Here is a 19,460-nt window from a genome sequence, read left to right as displayed (position 1 = left end):
CTTGCAAAGAGTCAAAAGCCATCTGGATTACTTTTATATTTTAAATATTATTCTTTTTTAGGATAAAAATCTTGACCCTTTGAAGAAAAAAGTGTCCAGAAGGGGAAGATTGCAGAACAATCTTTTGCAGTAATTGTGGAAATAAAATTATACCTAGGAACTTACAGCCCTGCTTAGTGCAGCATCTATGTGCCTCACAAACAATGAATTTATCTTTACTTTGCCCACCATAAGGTAGGAAATATCATTATCCTCGTTTTCTAAATAGGGAACCAAAACAAACGTGACTTGCCCAAAGTCACACAAGAAGTTGGTAGAGCTCAGCTGACAGTGGTCCCAACTCTCCAGCTTCAGCTGCCTCCAAACAGTCATTTCATGTTAAGATAATCAATCTTAACTATGTATTAGCAAAGCGTTTTTTTTTTCTGGGGGAAATCTAGATAAAGAGTTGGAACAACTGCTGAAAACTTACCTCTGAGTGTTGCAGGAAAGCAGGGGAGAGAGTGAGGGAGGAAGTAGCATATACAATAAGCTATAATAAAGATTACATACTGTACCTTTTAACAGGCAAGTTATGTTTCCCAAATTATTGTTAATAATTTGCTACATGTATGGTTTGAATTTCTGACTGTGTTATGTCTGGGGAATACTGCCAATTGTTTTATTCATAGCAATGCAAAACACTGACATCCAGTTACTTAGAAAAGGAAGTGATCAAGATAAATGTAAGTACATTAAACTGACAAATGTATGAACTGATTTTTAAATCACATCAGCTATTTAACACAATGGCCACTTTCCATATTACATTTAATACTGTTTTTGTTTTCTCAAATGGACAAATGGTATGCAGTAATTGCTTAGCAATGCATCAGAAAATTATGTTCTATTGGCTCTCCCTCAAATATATCCACACACTTAAATCTCAGTGTTAGTGTCTTGAATATTTTCCATGCAGTTACAATATTTTAACTTATTTAGAAAAATATAATATATTAAACATTAATAAATATTAATCACTCGTTCCATTTGTGAACCTCCAGAACCACCCATACCAAATATCATGTGTTTGGGGATCTGATCTATCAACAGTAATAAAATGTTATTTACCTGACAGCATTCTTAAATTAGGACTCTAGCTTTCTGACAGCTTGTGGCCTGATTTTCAAAGGTACTGAACACCTACAAATCCCACTGAAATCATTAGGGACTACAGGTGTTCACCATCTTTGAAAACCAGGCCTATCTATTTGCAAAACATGAACAACTCTTGGAATACCAAGTTAAATGGAACTTTTGACTATTCAAAGGGAAATAACAGTAATAATAATGCCATCTATCTCTTAGTTAGTACTTTTCAACAGCAGATCTCAAATCACTTTACAAAAGAAGGTCAGTACCATTGTTCCCCATTTTAGAGATGTAGAAACTAAGGCACAGAGAGGTAAAGTGACATGCCCAAGGTCACTTAGTAGGGTCAGGAACAGATCCAAAAATATAACACCCAGGACCACTATGTCCCAGTCCAGTGCTCTAACCACTATGCAATACAAGAAAACCAAATAATTTCAGAAGCATTAAAATAAAACACACTAAGGGATCATTTCGGCGCTTTCAATCTATTACACTTTACCTACATGATATATGCACTTTAACCATTGAAGATTAGAAAACTCTTACAGCTGGCATTAATACAATAGTGATTTTTAGGTGCTGTCAATTAACAGTCAGCCCACACAACACACAGTTGCAGCCTGTTATGCTTTATTCAGCGAAAGGATGTGACTCTTAAATAAATATAAAACTTCTCTAGGCTAGATAAAATCCTCATAATTGCGCATGTCCAAACTTTTTCATGAAACGTGGACTCTAGAGGATGAGTTTATTTAAGTAGTCAGCTTACTGAGGGTGCAAATTGAGGGATCAACTCACGTGGGTCTCTAAGGGATTATATTTGGTCTAAGAAGAATCTTTCAAACATAAAAAATATATGGGGGTGATTTCAGGTCTCTAGTTTTATGCCAGTTATTTTTCTGGTCTTACTTTAAGTTGGAAAGTAATGCCTGAGATGTAAATATTAACACTTAACTAAAGTGCTAGGAAATCAATGTCAGTAGTTTAAGAGCAAGGTACAAACAGTTGAGAATAATATTTTAGAATATTATTTGTATTTAATCTGTAGTTCTGAGCCCTTGCATTCCCCAGCTCAGCAGCAGCAGAACTTTAGCTGCTCCCCTACTGGTGGGGATGGGCAACTAGAAAGTTTGCACTGTACTGAGTGGGGATTTTTAGGATACATCTACACCTGGAGCTAGGGGCGTGATTCCCAGCATGCTAAAAGTAGTGTAGCTGCAGTGGCATAGGCAGTGGTGAGTGGCAACATAGATTAGCTGCCCTGAGTATGTACTCATGGTCCAGGAGTTTCCCAGTGAGCCCAATTAACTTCCAAAAGTGAATGAAAGATCTATAAAATGGAAATTTCTCAAGGGAATGCGATCGCTGGCCATGAAAATGAACTCTAAACCAACAAGGATGCAGAATCTTACAAATGTACTGAGGAAAAGGTTAACATGGAGTACTGTGTACACAGATTTTTTGACCCATTCAAAACAGCAAGAGTCCTGCATAAAGTAGCTGAGGCATACGTAGCCAGAAGCTAGTGAAATGATGACTACAATCTTTGATTCTCTCCTAAAATTCTCTCCCTCTTCTCCACACAAGATCACTCAGATTTCAAAGAGATCAATAAGACCTATCACAATCTCCCTCTCCTGCTCTCCTCTAATCCCTCCACCTGCCCTAGAGTGATCCCATACTTTTCACCTTGCTTGACCCCACTATCATTCTCCAGCTCCCTCCTCTCATAATGCAAGCATGCTCTGGTCTCCCTGATCCTCAAAAAGCAATGACTCAAATAGGGTCAGAGTCCAATATCTTGGTAAATCAGTCCCACTTTTTGTTCATGAGGCCATACTCCTCCTCCCCTATTTCAATTTTCTTGGCATCTGCCTCAATTCCCCTCCCCCGTACCCAATCTCTGGGAGTTCTCTTCCACTCACATGGCTTCAAGTACCTGACAAATTGCAAATCTACCCTCTCCACTCCTGACCTGCCTCCTTCCATTCAATACCATATCTCAGCTGTTCTCTCTGACATTACCATTATTTATTCTAGCTAAAGAAGACAACTCAGTTTTCTCAAGTGAAATTACCTGGGAAATTTTTTTTTCTTCTGATAAGGTTGTGTGATTTTTATGGTCTAGAAACAGAGTTAAGTAAACATGACCTGGCCACTGTTTTGGATAGTCACAATTGAGATTCTAGCAATGAATACCAGGACTAAAATTAGTACCTAAAGTTGGGGACCATTGTTTCTTCTTGCTAATGAAACATCCAAGATTAACAAGCAGAGAACCATAGAATGTATCTATTTTCAAGAGTAGATGCGTTTTAACTCCTTCATAGATGACTAAGATGACAATCTCCACTCTGGCATTTATATTCAGCATTGCTCTGGGAAATATCAGCATGTCACCTTGTAATACTGTACCAGGTATGTGCAGCAAAATGGTAGGGTTTTTTTTTTTTTTTTTTTTTTTTTTTGCTTTTGCACCTGGCACATTAGCCAGACTCAAATGGTTAATCAAGTGAATTATATAGAAGAAAAATAAAGACAGAAGTAAACTACATAAATGCTGAAATACTAAGATTCAAACTGCTCTGTAACTTTCCAGATTTATAGGAATAATTCAACTCCCCCACAAAATGTCAGTGCCACTATTTCCAAAGCAAGGTTTAGAAAGAAAGCAAGCTTTCATTTCTTGTATTCTGGATGAATATCAAATCTTTGTAACATCTGTGCCAGCATTTGATCTAACGTTTAGATTCTTGAAATCTATAAGGCTGCATTAAGAAAAACAGAAGACAGATATCATGGCAATACCATCTGTAGCTCCAAAGCAAAGCATAACAGTTTCCATTAGAACAGATAATTTGAAGTGATTATAAACATTTGCATCAAGTTACAGATACAAGATACCCATTTTAGGAACTAAACAATCAAAAAAAAATATGAAAAAAATACATTTGACTATCATATCATTGGAATGACAATTATTTTTTTTCGATCTATGGTACCTATATGCCCCCAATCACCATGTTATATGAGCACCTTTTAATTTATTTATCATCTTTGAATATATTTATTCATATAATAACCCTCTAAGGTAATGAAGTATTATTGGTCACATTTTACAGATTGGGAAATGATGCACAGAGATACTGACTTGCCCACGGTCTCATAGGAAGTCTGTAGCAAAGCAGGATATTGAAGCTGGGCCTCTCAAGTCCCGTGCTAGCACCCTAACCACTAGACTATCATTCCTCTCTTTACCCAGAACCTTAGTCATTAGTGTGAATTGAAATATGTGGACAATTAGAAAAATCAAAATCAACCAAGATAGAAATGTGTCAAGCGCATTTGCTAAATCACTTTGAAACAGAATTCACTTAGTGCTATAGCTAGGCTTGTAAGGATTAGTGTTTTATTGGTAAAAGTCAATAAACACAGATTTCATCATATACACAAACCGACAAAAATATTTGAAGCAATAATAAGGGAAATTTCAGATAGACAAAGTAAGAAAAATTATGCTTGAGAACTTATTAGAGTTGGATTCAAGGATATTTACTTTGTATATGCTGATGTGATGTTGACAATTTGTGTTTTAACAAATGACAAAGCTTTAACTTTTTGAATCTCACTCTACTGTCATTAAATAATTATTGTATGCTCCCCCATACTTTCTGCAACTGTGAAAATTTAAATAGACGAAAATAAAAAATTGCTAAGACATAATTTTGCACAAACATGAAAATGTAAATTAATAAAATCCAAAAAAAGCTTAAAATAAACAATACTGTCAAAATTACAAAAGAATAAAAATTAAATTCTGCAAAGCCTAGCTATAACATAAACAATTAAATCACTATCAGTAGCTGTATGTTTCAAAATACGTTGCTTCCACAAATCCATTTAGAGCCCAGGTGTCATGTTGTAAGGGTTCAAAAATGTTGAGAGCACTTGGCTGCGTGTTGCTACACAAGCAGATTGGTGCCATGCTTGAAGTGATAAAGAAGGCAAAGAGGCTCTTCCTTCCTCAGTTTCAATCTGAAATAAAGAAAAACAGCAAAGAAACAGGATTGGAGAGATAAGAGGAAGGGCAAACACGGATCTGTGGAGGCCATACTGCATATCTGGGAAAAGTTAGTTGTTGATAAAGTGTTATATTGTAACTGATATTCCTCTAGGCTAGTGGTTCTCAGACTTATTTGATTGGGCCTTCTTTCTTTGTGTCTGTAGTCATTTACATCCCAACCCCTCCACAAGCACTTATTCCACCACCCAGCTCCGAAGGCAGAGCAGAGAGCAGTGGCTGCTGGCTGGGCATCCGGCTCTGAAGGCAGTGCTATGCTGGCAGCAGCACAAAAGCAAGGGAAGCAATATGAAAAATGATAATCGTCAATATCACTTTTCACGGCAGACTTAGTGCCCCATTGACACTCTTACTTTTGCACTGCTACTGCCACCACGGGGCTGGCAGCTAGAACCACGCTGCCTCCAGGTGAGGGATTGGGAAAGGTAGGGAATTAAGGAGAGTTTGAGCCCAGGTGGCAAGGCTCCAGCTTTTCCCTTCATCCCCACATCCCAGGTGTGCACGGCCCTTCTGCATGAGCCCTAGCCACCTGATGCTGACAGACAGAGGTCTTTAAATAAATAAATAAATAAATAAATAAAAAATAAAAAGCACACAGCTCACACCTTGACACATTCCTTTACCCAGCCCCACAGTTTGAGAACTTCTGCTCTAGGGCAGTGATTCTCAAAGCCGGTCTGCCGTTTGTTCAGGAAAAGCCCCTGGCGGTCCGACTCGGTTTGTTTACCTGCCACATCTGCAGGTTCGACCAACTGGGACTCCCACTGGCCGCGGTTCAATGCTCCAGGCCAACAGAGGCTACAGAAAGCTGTGGCCAGCACATCCCTTGGCCCGTGCCGCTTCCCGCAACCCCCATTCGCCTGGAAAGGCAAACTGCAGTCAGTGGGAGCTGCGATTGGCCGAACCTGCAGATGTGACAGGTAAACAAATCAGCCCAGACCTCCAGGGACTTTCCCTGAACAAATGGCAGCCCGACTTTGAGAAGCACTGCTCTAGGGTATAGCAGCAAGTACTGTGGCATACCAGCTCCTTCTAGATATCTTACTATCTATACTATATGCTTGGAGGCAAGTGCTGAAGTTGCTACAAGCACTAAACTCTTCAGGATACAGACCCTGATGGATTATTAATTATTTGTATTATCACAGCATCTAGGAGTCCTAAATCATGGACCAGGACCCCATTATGCTAGGTACTGCACAAACAGAACAAAAACAGTGCCTGCCTCAAAGAGCTTACCATTTAAGCATAAGGCAAGACACAACAGATGGATACAGACAGACAGACCAGAGAGAACAATGAACAAGGAAACAATCAACATTCACACATCTCAAACAACACATAATTGCTTTACCAGCACTGCCAAAAACTACAAGGTGGACGACGACACCCTAGGCACAATGATTTTATGTTACAATACAAAGATCAAACCACCAATAGTCCTCAGACGGGCCCTTAAGAATAGTCCAATTCATCAGTATAATCATCACGTTGTAATCCTTCCACCCTATCATCTTGGTATGTAGGCTGCTGCCTGTATCTCCCTGGGGGATGCTACTGTTGCCTCCTTGCCAGCAACAGATTGAGTCTGTCAGCCTTTCAGTTCCAGCTTCCAGGCCTCCCTTCCACAGCCAATTACCGTAATGCTGTCTCTGGCCTGGTGTTCCTGCTCTCACAGGGTCTCTGGCTCTCCACTCTATCCTGTCCCCAATGACCTCAGGTTATTCTTCTCCTCTCTGAGGATTATGGAGCCCTCAATTGGCTAAATATTGAACTGGGCATTGGACCAGAAATGAGCCACAAACTTCATTACAGTTTCTCCTTTATGATATTAATTCTACATTTCTCAAACTCTTGAGATTAACAACAGAAGTAATCCACTATGTTAGGTGACTGACAAGTGCTTAGTGGAAGGATGAGATAGCTTTCCCCAAACATTCATCCGATTTAGCCTTAACATCAAGAATAATTCTGGGTAAAAATATGCATTCAATTCCTCAAAGCCTCTGTGCAACTTAGAGATGGACACTGAGAGTCTGTAGAAGCTGCTCTAACTCTACTAGAGTTGGCTTAAAGGCCATCTGGTAGTTGAACTCGAGAGTACATAATAGATCTGCATGGAGAAGATGATCAATTTGCACAATCTCAATACCTAAGAGAATTGTCAAATGCAATATGCCATCTGCAAGACTTTCAAAAATATTAGCTCCTATCCAGCTAATAGAATACCTGCATTACATTCATTTTATAGAGCAAATTTGACCTAGAAGCATCATAGAGTTGGGGGGGGGGGGCGTGAGGAGAGTGGTAGAGGGACTGTTTCAGAGGTTGAAACACATTACCTTATCTTATCTTTATAAAGAACTGTAACAGAGGGATGAGATATAGAATCATAGAATATTAGGGTTGGAAGAGTCCTCAAGAGGCCATCTAGTCCAATCCCCTGCTCAAAGCAGGACCAACACTAAATCATCACAGCCAGGCCTTTGTGTAGCCAGGCCTTCAAAATCTCTAAGGACTCCACCACCTCCCCAGGTAACCCATTCCAGTGCTTCACCACCATCCTAGTGAAATAGTGTTTCCTAATATCCAACTTAGATCTCCCCACACAGCAACTTGAGACCATTGCTTCTTGTTCTGTCATCTGCCACCACTGAGAACAGCCAAGTTTCATCCTCATTGGAACTCCCCTTCAGGTAGCTGAAGGTTGCTATCAAATCCCCCTCACTCTTCTTTTCTGCAGACTAAATAACCCCAGTTCCCTCAGCCTCTCCTTGGAAGTCATGTGCCTCAGCCCTCTGATCATTTTCGTTGCCCTCCGCTGGACTTTCTCCAATTTGTCCACATCCCTTCCGCAGTGGGGGGCCCAAAGCTGGACACAATATTCAGCTTTGGCCTCACCAGTGCTGAACAGAGAGGGATAATCTTGTCCCTCCATCTGCTGGCAATGCTCCTATTAATACAGCCCAATGCCATTGGCAGCCTTGGCAACAAGGGCACACTGCTGACTCATATCCAGCTTCTCATCCATTGTAATCCCCAGTTCCTTTTCTGCAAAACTGCTGCTTAGCCAGTCGGTCTCCAGCCTGTAGCTGTGCATGGGATTCTTCCTTCCTAAGGGCAGGACTCTGCACTTGTCCTTGTTGAACCTCCTCAGATTTCTTTTGGCCCAATCTTTCAATTTGCATAGGTCACTCTGGACCCTATCCCTACCTTCCCCTTCATCTTAGTGTCATCTGTGAACTTGCTGAGGGTGCAATTCATCCCATCATCCAGATCATTAATAAAGATGTTGAACAAAAACAGCCCCAGGACTGACCCCTGAGGCACTCCGCTTGATATCAAAGCTTGGAACTCGTCCATACACTTAACAGTGGTAATAATGACCAAGGTAGCCACTTTTTGCTACAAAAAATGTAAAGAATGTTCACAACATGATTCAAAAGGAAGGGTCCATGAATTTGCTGAAGTCTATACTCATATCCCAGAAATTTGCTAGGCACTCTAGCAGACAGTACAAGTGCAGCACCTTCTTTCAGGGAAAACACGCAGAAGTCAACATTCAGTGAAAATAAGTAATATGAGATGCAAGGTAACAAAACAAGAATGAAGGCACCAGAGCCTAGTTTGAAATACAAATGGAAAAGTGCCTCCACTTTGAAGCACAGGTTTCTGACAAGGAGCATTGTCACTGAGCGGAAGGAAATGGTTTCAGGAAAGCAATATGGATAAACCTATTCTACTGCCCCTAGATTTTGAATGTGAGGCTGGACTACCAAAGAGAGGTTGGACAGGAATTTCTCTCCTTGGTTTAGGATAGAGATACACTCAGTAGCCTCTTATTTTTTCCTTATTTGAATGTGGTTTGGATCTGATCATGAAGGTTCCAGGATGGCAGGTGCAAGCACAACACTTGCTGGAGTTTGCTAAGTGTTAAAAGTCTCCTTCCTACTAGAGTCTCAGAAGCCATTTTGTCAGTAGAAGAGTTTGTTCCCACCCAGCAACACTCTAAGATTCAGTGTGAAAAGCAAGCTGGGAAACGTTATCCAGCTTAGCAATCATTGTAATAATTTGTGTCTTTGGTGGGGCATGATGGGCAAAGGGGAGGAAATACTGGGATATTAAAAAAAAAAAAATTTAAAAAATGGAGATTATTAAGTGACAACACTGTACTTAACTAGCATCAACCTAAATACTTACAAGCAAGGAAATGATTAGGTAGGGATAGTATAAAATGACTTCAGTGAAGTCACGATGATTTACACTAGATGAATATTTGGCCAGTACTATTTATGAAGTTAAAAGAAATGCATATTTTTCACCAAACCTTATACTGTTACTTTAAAAAAATATATTACAGTATTTATGTATGTTTTGTCTTGCTTTTAATATCTAAATATTTTGTTTTAAATTATATTCTAATTTAGATATTATAACTTAACATTTGTCAATTGATAATAGGATTTTTATATGTACTTACAATTGCTGTTTCTTTAGAATAACACTATAAGTGAAGTTTAGTAAAGAAAATGTATACTTTATCAATGTATAGTAAAATTATGAACGCACATGGGCTTGTATATTATGCTGATCAATATATACATATTTGTGTTTCATTTTAGAAGGTTTTATCTGGTGTTATTTCAGTTACTGATGAAAAATAGTATTTATTTTTGGGTCAGTCATGGTCATTGCTTTGTGATGAAAAATGTATTCTTTAACTAGATAAGAGTATTGTGTTAACTATTCATGGCTTCATCAGTGTGTGAAATACAGCAATTCAAAAATATATGGCAATCACACTACATCATTATGTATTTTCACATAGATGTTCCACACACACACAAAGTATATGAAAAAGGATGTGAGGATTATTGTTTAATATTTATATCACAGTAGTACCCAGAGGCACCAGGGAGGATCAGGCATCCCATTGTGCTGTGCATTGTACAAACGAGGCCTGATCCAATGCTCAGCTGATGTCAGCGGAAAGAATCGTAATGATTTCAATAGGCATATTGATTTCAATTCAGATTCACATGTAGGAAGACATGGTCCTGTTCCCAAATAGCTTAAATCTAAGGAAACAAGTGGCATGGTAAGCGGAAAGGAGTATAATCAAATACATACCATTTAAAATATATTTGCAATTTGTACATAATTACAAATAGATATAAAAGCCAACTATCCCCATCTTCCCTTCAAATCATAATTCAGTGGTGACTAATATATATCAGGGAAGAAGTCGTTCTTGAAGAGGGATTTGAAGGACAAGATCTTATGGTTACGTTCAGAGAGAACATTCCATGCATAAGGGGAAGCACTGAGAAAGGGACTGAGTCATTTGAACACATTCTTCTAGCCTTAATGTAACACTTCATATTTTTACACCACGGAATTCAAAGGACTTTACAAATACTCCTTAATGAGGCCTCAACTGTTTGGAAAAGAGTCTTCTGACTTGTTTACACACAGGAATGGCAACAATTTAACTACAGGTTTCAGAGTGGCAGCTGTGTTAGTCTGTATCAGGAAAAAGGAGGAGTATTTGTGGCACCTTAGAGGCTAACAAATTTATATGGGCACAAGCTTTCATAGGCTAAAACCCATTTCACTGGATGCATGCAGTGGAAAATACAATTTAACTACAGTTGTTTCTAAACCAATTTAGTTACAACTGGCATAATCTCTTTGTGTGGGCACTTTTAAAATGATGTAGAGTGTCTGTCTAGGAGGCTGCATCAAATTTAATGAGATTAATTTAGAAACAGATATAGTTACATTGGCACAATTTCTTTGTGTAGACCAAGCCTAAATGATTTGCCTGACAGAATAACAAGTCAGAGCTGAGAACAGAACCTAGGAATCCAAACTCCCACAGTCCTTTGCAGGAACTATTATACTTGCAAGATGCCTAATTAATATAAGTTAACTTTTTAACTTTGATCCAATGACAAAAGGCCAATGCTCAACCCTGAACCGCTTAATTCACTGAGTTCTCACCTAAGCTTATAAAATGATGATGAATATTTCATTCTTATTGCAGTTGTACACTAATTCCCATTATTTTTGAGATATTCTTATTTGGGCAACTATTAAAAATACAGTGAATATACCCAAGTTCACTTAATTGGGACACAATTAATGGGGAGATCATGTGTTTAATTAGGATGTTTCCTAGGGAACCAGTTAAATCCAGGCATTAGGATGCTGATTCTGACTTCAGGTGATACTTTTGTCCTGTCTCCTTAATCTCTCTTAATTTGTTTTTCATCTCTAACAATTTTCGAGACCTCCATAGCTGAGACACATTCAGAAGTATGATTTGTTTCACTGTTGTTTGTTCCTGACTGTTCACTTGCAACCTCCATGCCAATTATACATCCTCAGTTTGTGTCTCTGAACAGGCAAAACACACAGTCCCTATCCCAGTACAGGGAATGTCCAATAATATAATGATCTTTGCAATTTTTAACGACTACAACTATACTAGTAAAATGCTGTCATCTCAGGTGAGAAGTCCTCAAAATGACGACAAAATAATCTCCATCAAAACAAACCAATTAAGAAGATTCTACTTGATCTATAATAACCTCTGTAATAAGGCACAGGTGATGGCATTTAATGGACAAATCTGGAAATACCACCTGCCTGTTTTGGGTTTGTTTGGGAGAACCCAGAATCCTTGGCTTCTCCCAGGAACAGCTGAAGCAAGTCTCAAAAAAAGAGAAAACACACAAAGAGATTCATACAAAATAAAACCTTATTAGATAGATTCTGTTAGATTCTTGCAACAAAAACAGCAGCAAAATAGTGTGAACAATAATGACAATGGCTTTATAACAGCTCAAGAAATTAAAAGTCCCACATTAATTAGAAATATTTACAACATATGGTAGTTGCATTTATCTAAATGCACTCTAACAACTGAAAGTAAGGGTATGCTTAACATTCTTGTGTTACAGCAGAATTTCTTCTACTCCTCTGATCTGAAAGGAAAATAAATTGATTAGAAACAGCATGTTAAAAATATTCTTACAGAGACTAAATGTATCTCTGCAGTGAGATGATAAAAAATGTTAATGAAAAACATACAAACTTGTGATCAGCGGGTGCATCATAGTCCCCAAAATATCCTTTCAAACCTTTGAAGCAAGCAGCTCCCCCACTCTGGTTCAGCGACTGAAGCAGAGGCAATTAATGCAGAGACATGCCTGGATGGCATCATAGTCCCCCAAACAAGCACATTCTCAGAAGAGGCTCTCTTCTCCCTCATGATTCTAGCTGCTATGGTTAACAAAACAGGAAAAAAAGAATGTAATGTAGTAAAAAAGTAATTAACAGCAAGATATGTGAACTCCAACAAACTTAAAATTCATACTACTACTTACCCTCTCCCAGATTCCAGCCAGGTTCTACAGTTTTCATCTAGCCAGACCTTAGATCACTTTACTTTGAGGTGGTCTGGGAGCTCACCAGTATAGCCTCCTTGTACATGGTTAATTGTACAATGAAGATAAGGATTTCACCCTCTAGCAGTGCTGCCAGGATGCATATGAGGAATACGAGTATATCATACTGGCAGAGAGACTTGCAGCCAAGAAGCACTTTGAACAGGGAAATAAGACAAAGCTTGTTACAAAACTGGCACAACATATTATAAGACATACTATATCACTAATCAGTGACTATGAAACTATTTGATGCTTGTACAAATATAAAAAAATCCATCACATCCATCATATGAGATGATGGCCATCTAATGAAAAAGGAATTTGTTTGTGAAATGTATGTCAAGTAAGTTTAAATATTAGTATTTGCAAAACACATTTTTTAAAAAAAAATGTTTCAAAGAGATTTGCATGGTATACAATGACAGCCTACGTGATGTTTTAGCATCTGTAACCCAGACTACAAGCAGAGTCTGACAAAACCTAAGCAAGCAGACCTGGCTAAGAATCAGGAGTCATGCTTATTATATATAATTCTCAAGGGTATCTTGCAATCAGAGGTCACAATCGAGGCAACAGAAGCAATGTCACGATATCAGAGAAAGGGCCAATTCAGTCCTGCTCCCTGACAGTCAGTGAGGTCAGGGCTTGCAGCAAATAATTGTATCAAAAGGGAATATTCTCTACACAGTTTTAGAACCGTCATCTGAACAAACAAGGCCAGGTCATCTTGAGGTTAAATCAGAATTCTCTGCTTAACCTTGTAGCTCATTGTTTTATGTTTAATTTCCAATCAATTTCTTACCTAAAGGAGGAACCTCTAATGAAAATTCTCTTAATAGATTTTACTTTGAGATACATATTAAACTGTTTAGAAATAATAAAATGTATATTTGCAATTAAATCCTTAATTATATCTATAAAAGATGCTTCGTTTCTCTTCATATGCTTCAAAATGCTTCATAGTAGAGTACAATAATGATGTAACTATTTTAAGAGAAATGACCCTTCATAGTTTAGTAAGCCTGGCACTCAGTCTGCAGCTGAAAACTACTTAAATAACTTATGCTTAAGCATATCCCACTTGCTGTATAATTAATGTGAAAGTGAAGTTAATCGCTACCCTTATCTGGCAATTTTTATTCCTTTACACCTAATGTGACACAGGGGGCTAAACACAAGCCTTATCACCAGCATTTTAGTTGCAATAATTAAATTTATGCAATTATAATAAAATATCAGAAATTTTAACCTGATAGTATATGTATAGAAGAATTATTTGAATGGTCACATAAGTGACATTTTATTGTAGAATATGATCTTTGCAGTGCTGTGACAATGTTTACAAGCATAGAAGTTTTCTGAGTCATAGCTGAGGAAGCTAACGGTATCAGCTGGAAAAGACAGTATTTTCACATTGTTCTTTATCCAGTATTAATTGTACAGTATGGGATTTGTTTCCAAACCTATTTAAAACTTGAAACTCAATATTCTATTTTTGTAATTTTCTTTTTGAATATACATAGGCAAGATATGTAAGGCACGCACACCAAGAAGGATTGTGGTGTAACTCCAGCTTAAAAACACCTTTATTATAAACAGTACGGACATACAAATTTGACATGACTTGGAAAGTTTGTATATTATAGATGTTAAAATTTGAATTTTAAAGTTATGCAGTAGAAAAATGTATATTATATAATACATGTCCTAAAAGATAATATAAAATTAACTAGATATATTATGCTACAATTCCTCTGTTAAAATATTTGAATAATTTGTAACCATGCCTACAATTCCTTGTAAAAGTGTCTAAATCTAGCATGCTTACTTTCTATTTCTGCAGATTATATGAATCTTGTAAAAGGTAGAGGGCTTTCTTCATTTTATTTAACAGTACTATATTTTAAATATCTAAGTTTCAATGTTGGAGTCTTTTCTCAATATTTTGTTTAAAGTAATATTACACATCCTCAAAAGGAGTTATAATATACTGCTGATCCACAACTTTTTTAGTAAGAAAAAAAGCGACCAAAAATGTGTGTTCAATATAAAAAATGCTGTCACAAGGAAACAACTTTTCTGGAACGCTGTAGATCTCTGACCTCATTAAGACAATTAATCCTTCATAACACTGTAGGTCCCATGTACAGAATAGAAAACCAATAATTTCTTCATGAGCGATGTCAGTCAATTACATTTTCAGTCCAACAAAATGACCTTGTAAAGGTCTTTCTTGTCCTAATCCAACCTCCTAAAGGTATTTGACCAGTTAAGACAGATGATTAGAGGCATTCCTATTATAACATATACATTTATAGAATGCTTTATTTTCTCTGTTGTGGATTTAAAATGTATCATGTTGCCATCTGTTACAAGAGTTGTACGCAGGAATTGTTTCTAAGAATTCATTTGTTCACTCAGATTCATAACTCTGCACATTCCTAACTTATTTTTGTGACATGAACTATCACATAATTAAGCACTTGAGGATCTTCTTTGAATATGCAGTGTATACCTAAATGCCCTGTGTAACCTTTGTAAAAGGTTATTTGCATATCTAAATGTGTTAAATGTTTAGAATATTTAGCAATCCAAAACTATGTAAGATAACCTATTTGTGTTTAGTGACTTTCTAGAAAGTAAAAGTAGAACTTCTAGATTAGCATGTTGTTTAAAAAAAACAATAGTATGGATGTATGTCATCCAAGTACATGGCAACAAATTCAATGATTATTTTTAATTAGACTTAAGTTCAAAAGTTGTAAACCTTTATTGAAAGAGGAACTTAGCCAAATTTACTCTCCCTTAGCCCCTCCAACCAAACTCATTTGGATTTAACTTGTTGCTAAAATTATCTGTCTTTTGCACTCGAAGACCTGGGTCACAACCTTACTTAGGGACAGGAAATAGTTATCAGGTCACTGAATGGTCAGATGAAAAAGGATTTGAAATGCTTTAGTACTCAGGGGTCTATTCATCGAAAATGATTGCCTTATGCAGTATAAAAAGCTGTGGATTTTGACTCTGCACTCAATTTATTCATCTATAAATTGGTTGTGATGCAGAAATATTTGTTTTATGTTACCCAGTTCCAGGGCACAGAAGCTAAATTAAAAAAAAAAAAAAAGAGGAAACTTCAGATGCTGTAAATTACTGTTCAGCTATCTTATTCAAGAATGATAAAAAAATTGCCCTCAGTGGCTGCAGAAATTATGAGGTCTAACCTTGTTCCACCCACTGAAGTCCACATTAGTTAGTCATTAATTTAAAAAGCAGGAAGACCTAGCTCTATTGTTTTTAAATGTAAAGTCCCCCTCCCCAATCCCCTCAAAACCAGGTAAATTGCCACAGAGCCAGGTGTGAATACCTAGGTGTTAAAGTTCTAACATTGTTTTATAATAGCTTGGGGCCTTAAAAGGTTATTGTGGCAGTTTGATATCAAAATTTGTTGGCATAGAAGATTGGAGAACATATTAAAGTCACAAGCTGCTTACTGTGGTCCACCTAATATCATTACAAATGACCAGAGTCTTCAAATGGGAGGAGGCAGGGAACGAGGAGACAGGACAGGGCACAAATGGGTGGAACATTCTGCCAAGTTCAGCATCCTGTGGGGTTAACACCATGGAATTTGGAAGACCAGAACCACAGTTATGCAGCAGGGTATCAAGCTGCATTATTTCCATGGCTGGTACTTAAAGTGCTGGAATTTCAGGCAAATGCCAACCTTACTGTTTAAAATAGACTTCTGAACATAAAAAACAGAATGCACTTTCTAAATATTCAAAGACCAACACATACTGCATTGCTCATCTCACAAAATATGTTTTATTTATTTATTTTTAAGCTTGTGCAGCAATTTCAAGATTGGTTTATTCTAAGATCACTGAAAATGCCTACGTTATCATTGATGGACAGAAGACTGGCAAATTAGGCACAGATTTCATTTTAAAGTTTTATTTCATAAGAAACTGGGCCACTAAAACTATGTAATTGAAGCTCGAGTGCGTGCACTGTAAGGCCCCTGCAGTCTTTTGCAACTTTTCAGCGTGCCGCTGTTGTGAACTGGGTTTGCACTCTGCCAGCAGAGCAGCTCTGACCCATGGAGAGCACTCCTTCAGATCAACACTGCCTCAGGCTTTACTGCGTTCTCCAAGAAGTCTTACATTTCAGGCATCAAGTTGATTTCTTCTGGAGATGATTAACCCAAACCCATGACAGATTTTTTCCAAGATATCCAACTCCTTATGTTTATTTTATCCTGGCTCTTTCTGGATGTACTGGACACAAGTAACCTACTCATTTTACATGTTAAAGGGCTGGTGGAGAGTCATTAATTCCTTAAAATGAGAAAATATTTCAATGTGCAGAGCTCTGTTGTGTGAGCTCACACTAGATAATGAGAAACAATGCTACAGAACTATGATTTTAAAAGACAGACTCCCTTCTACACTACAGGTTTTTTATAATGCATTTTATTACATCTCAAGATAGATCTTACGCTTTTTGGAAATGCATTATTTTGTCACTTTCACCATGAAATACTGTAAGGATTAGATATTGCTTCCATAGTCTGCCATACAAGTACAGTGCAGTGTGGTTACTGATGGTTTTTTTGACCAGATCTAAATAAAAGATGACAATTTTAGAAACTGGATGCATACAAACAATTTGTGCTTTCTGGGAACTAAGGCCTTTTATATGCTTTAATTGAAAATGGTAAAGTTATTAAACCTTGAAAACCGTTAATACCCATGAGTATTAGCTACCTTTCATAATATTCTTATCTATCTTTTGAATGACATACACATCCTGATATAATGAAAGCTTATCTGCTTCATACTACTAGTAAAGGTTACTGAAAATATCTCAATCTCAATGACACTTCTATCAGCTTTCATCTGAAGATATTATATCCAGACAACCACTAGGAATTTGAATCAATAAGTAAATGTTATTTACTTACTACATACTTATATTTTCCAATGTATTTCCTTTCATTACTACAATGTAAGAAATTACATATGTTAAACATGTTTATGTAAAAACATTCTCAAAATGCGTACTTAAATCAACCAAACAAGGGAATCCTAAATTACCAGATGTATTTGGCCTAGTTTAGCAAAGAAATTTAAAGACAAAGCGGCAGTCCTAAGTCTCAGTTTTCATGGGTTCAAGTTAAGCCTAGTAATAATAAATACAGTATAACAACATTTTGCACTTAAGTAACACCTTCTGTCTGTGGATGTAGATGTGCTTTACAAGTATGAGTTATGAGAAAGTTGAAGCAGAGGTATTTTAAGAGACATACCTAAAGTCATACAAGTTGTCTGTGTCACAGCCAGGATCTATGAAATCCTGGACCCACTGGAGACAACAGGAGTTCAGCTATTCATTTCACAAGGGTCAAGATTTCCTGCTTTCCTGAATCCCAGTCCTGTGCTGTACCACACAATCATCTTTCCTCTAATTTTATTTTCATTTACAATGTATAGATAAATTAACACATTTGTCTCTTATCAGTCAATTTTTAATTAAAGTAGAACCTGTTAGTTTTCAAACGAATATTTATGAAAAACTGTTCTTAATACTTATTATGCTTTCTGTATTTCTTATTATGATTTCTACAATTTAGTGATCAATGAACATAAGATGACAGAGGACACAGTATTACTAATTAGATACTCAGGTTTATTAAGAAATTTCCAGCCTGCTGGCTACAACTAACAATACAAAACAATATGACTAATAGAGATTAACCTTGTGACACTGAACACTGTACACACTCAGGAATGAAGCCACCTTCATGAGTTATTTTCACTGAATCTGAAGACTATACAGAGAGTGCACGTGCACTAAGAGGTTCAGATGTACCTTGATGGATGTACTTCTGTGTCAGTAGGTTGTTAATTGCGAGTAAATCTTAACAAAGGCAGCAGAGTATAGTGCCTGAACTTCTGAGGAGTAGCAAAGAAAGTGGATCCAGACTTTGAAAATTTTCAGTAGGATTATTGACTTCCTAACAGATCCATTCTGTTTCTCCATCTTGCACAGCTGATTCCCCGCCTAAGAGAAGTGAACAACATGGCTCTCCAATCATATGGGTAGTTGGACTGCATTCACTATCAGGTGGCTAGGATGATCTGAAGTGCTTCAAAAGCTTATATTCCAAGTGGTCCAGACACTTATACCCCCATGGCAGTTTTGTGCTGCTAGAGCAGAGTAATATAACCATGATGCCAGTGGAATTGACTGTGTGGGAATTTTCATAAGTGGAATCATGGCACTGATGTGGCAGAGAGGGATTATGCCACACTCTGGTTCATGATTTACAGGAGTTTTCCAAGAAGGAGACAAAAGAGAACACCAGCATTTTGTAGCTGTCAGATCAACTCTTTGGGTCCCAAAGGCCTCAGACTACTCTAAACGAGACCAGGAATTGGACTGGTCCCCAGGCAGCCCCAGGATGAAGGAGTAGATATAAAAGTGGTTAAAAGTAGAGCTAGTCTAAAAATCATGAAAATAATTTGATTTTTTTAATTGAGAAAAAAAACAAACAAAAAAGTTTCACAGAATTTTTCATTTGTCAATTGAAATCAAAATTGGACAAAAAATTTAACCAGCTCTAGCTTAAAGTCACCTAACCCCTCCCTCTTCTAGTCTTGATCTAAGCAGAACTCAGCTGGACCAGAGGATCCAGTCCAACATATTTGATGCATATGAGTAGGGTGACCAGATAGCAAATGTGAAAAATTGGGACAGGGGTGAGGGGTAATAGATGCCTATATAAG

At 37.4% G+C, this 19,460-nt stretch overlaps 1 protein-coding gene across 5 annotated transcripts in view; it reads right to left on the bottom strand.

Annotated features, from left to right (window-relative positions):
• The window catches only part of LRRIQ1 (leucine rich repeats and IQ motif containing 1), a 170,305-nt gene that overhangs the window by 31,799 nt on the left and 119,046 nt on the right, over positions 1-19,460 (bottom strand). Inside the window, exon 24 of one of the 5 annotated variants that reach the window (XM_050934149.1) lies at positions 4,965-5,169. The exons of the other annotated variants lie outside the window; for them this stretch is intronic. Coding sequence (XP_050790106.1) covers positions 5,165-5,169 — 5 coding nt within the window. The 3' untranslated portion in view covers positions 4,965-5,164. Of the gene's footprint in view, positions 1-4,964; positions 5,170-19,460 lie in introns of those variants that run through there. 5 annotated transcript variants of the gene reach the window in all.

This window comes from Gopherus flavomarginatus, chromosome 1 (assembly GCF_025201925.1).
Source record: "Gopherus flavomarginatus isolate rGopFla2 chromosome 1, rGopFla2.mat.asm, whole genome shotgun sequence".
NCBI lineage: Eukaryota > Metazoa > Chordata > Testudines > Testudinidae > Gopherus > Gopherus flavomarginatus.
The sequence above is the reverse complement of the archived record's forward strand: the minus strand, read 5'-3'. Positions and strand labels throughout refer to the sequence as shown.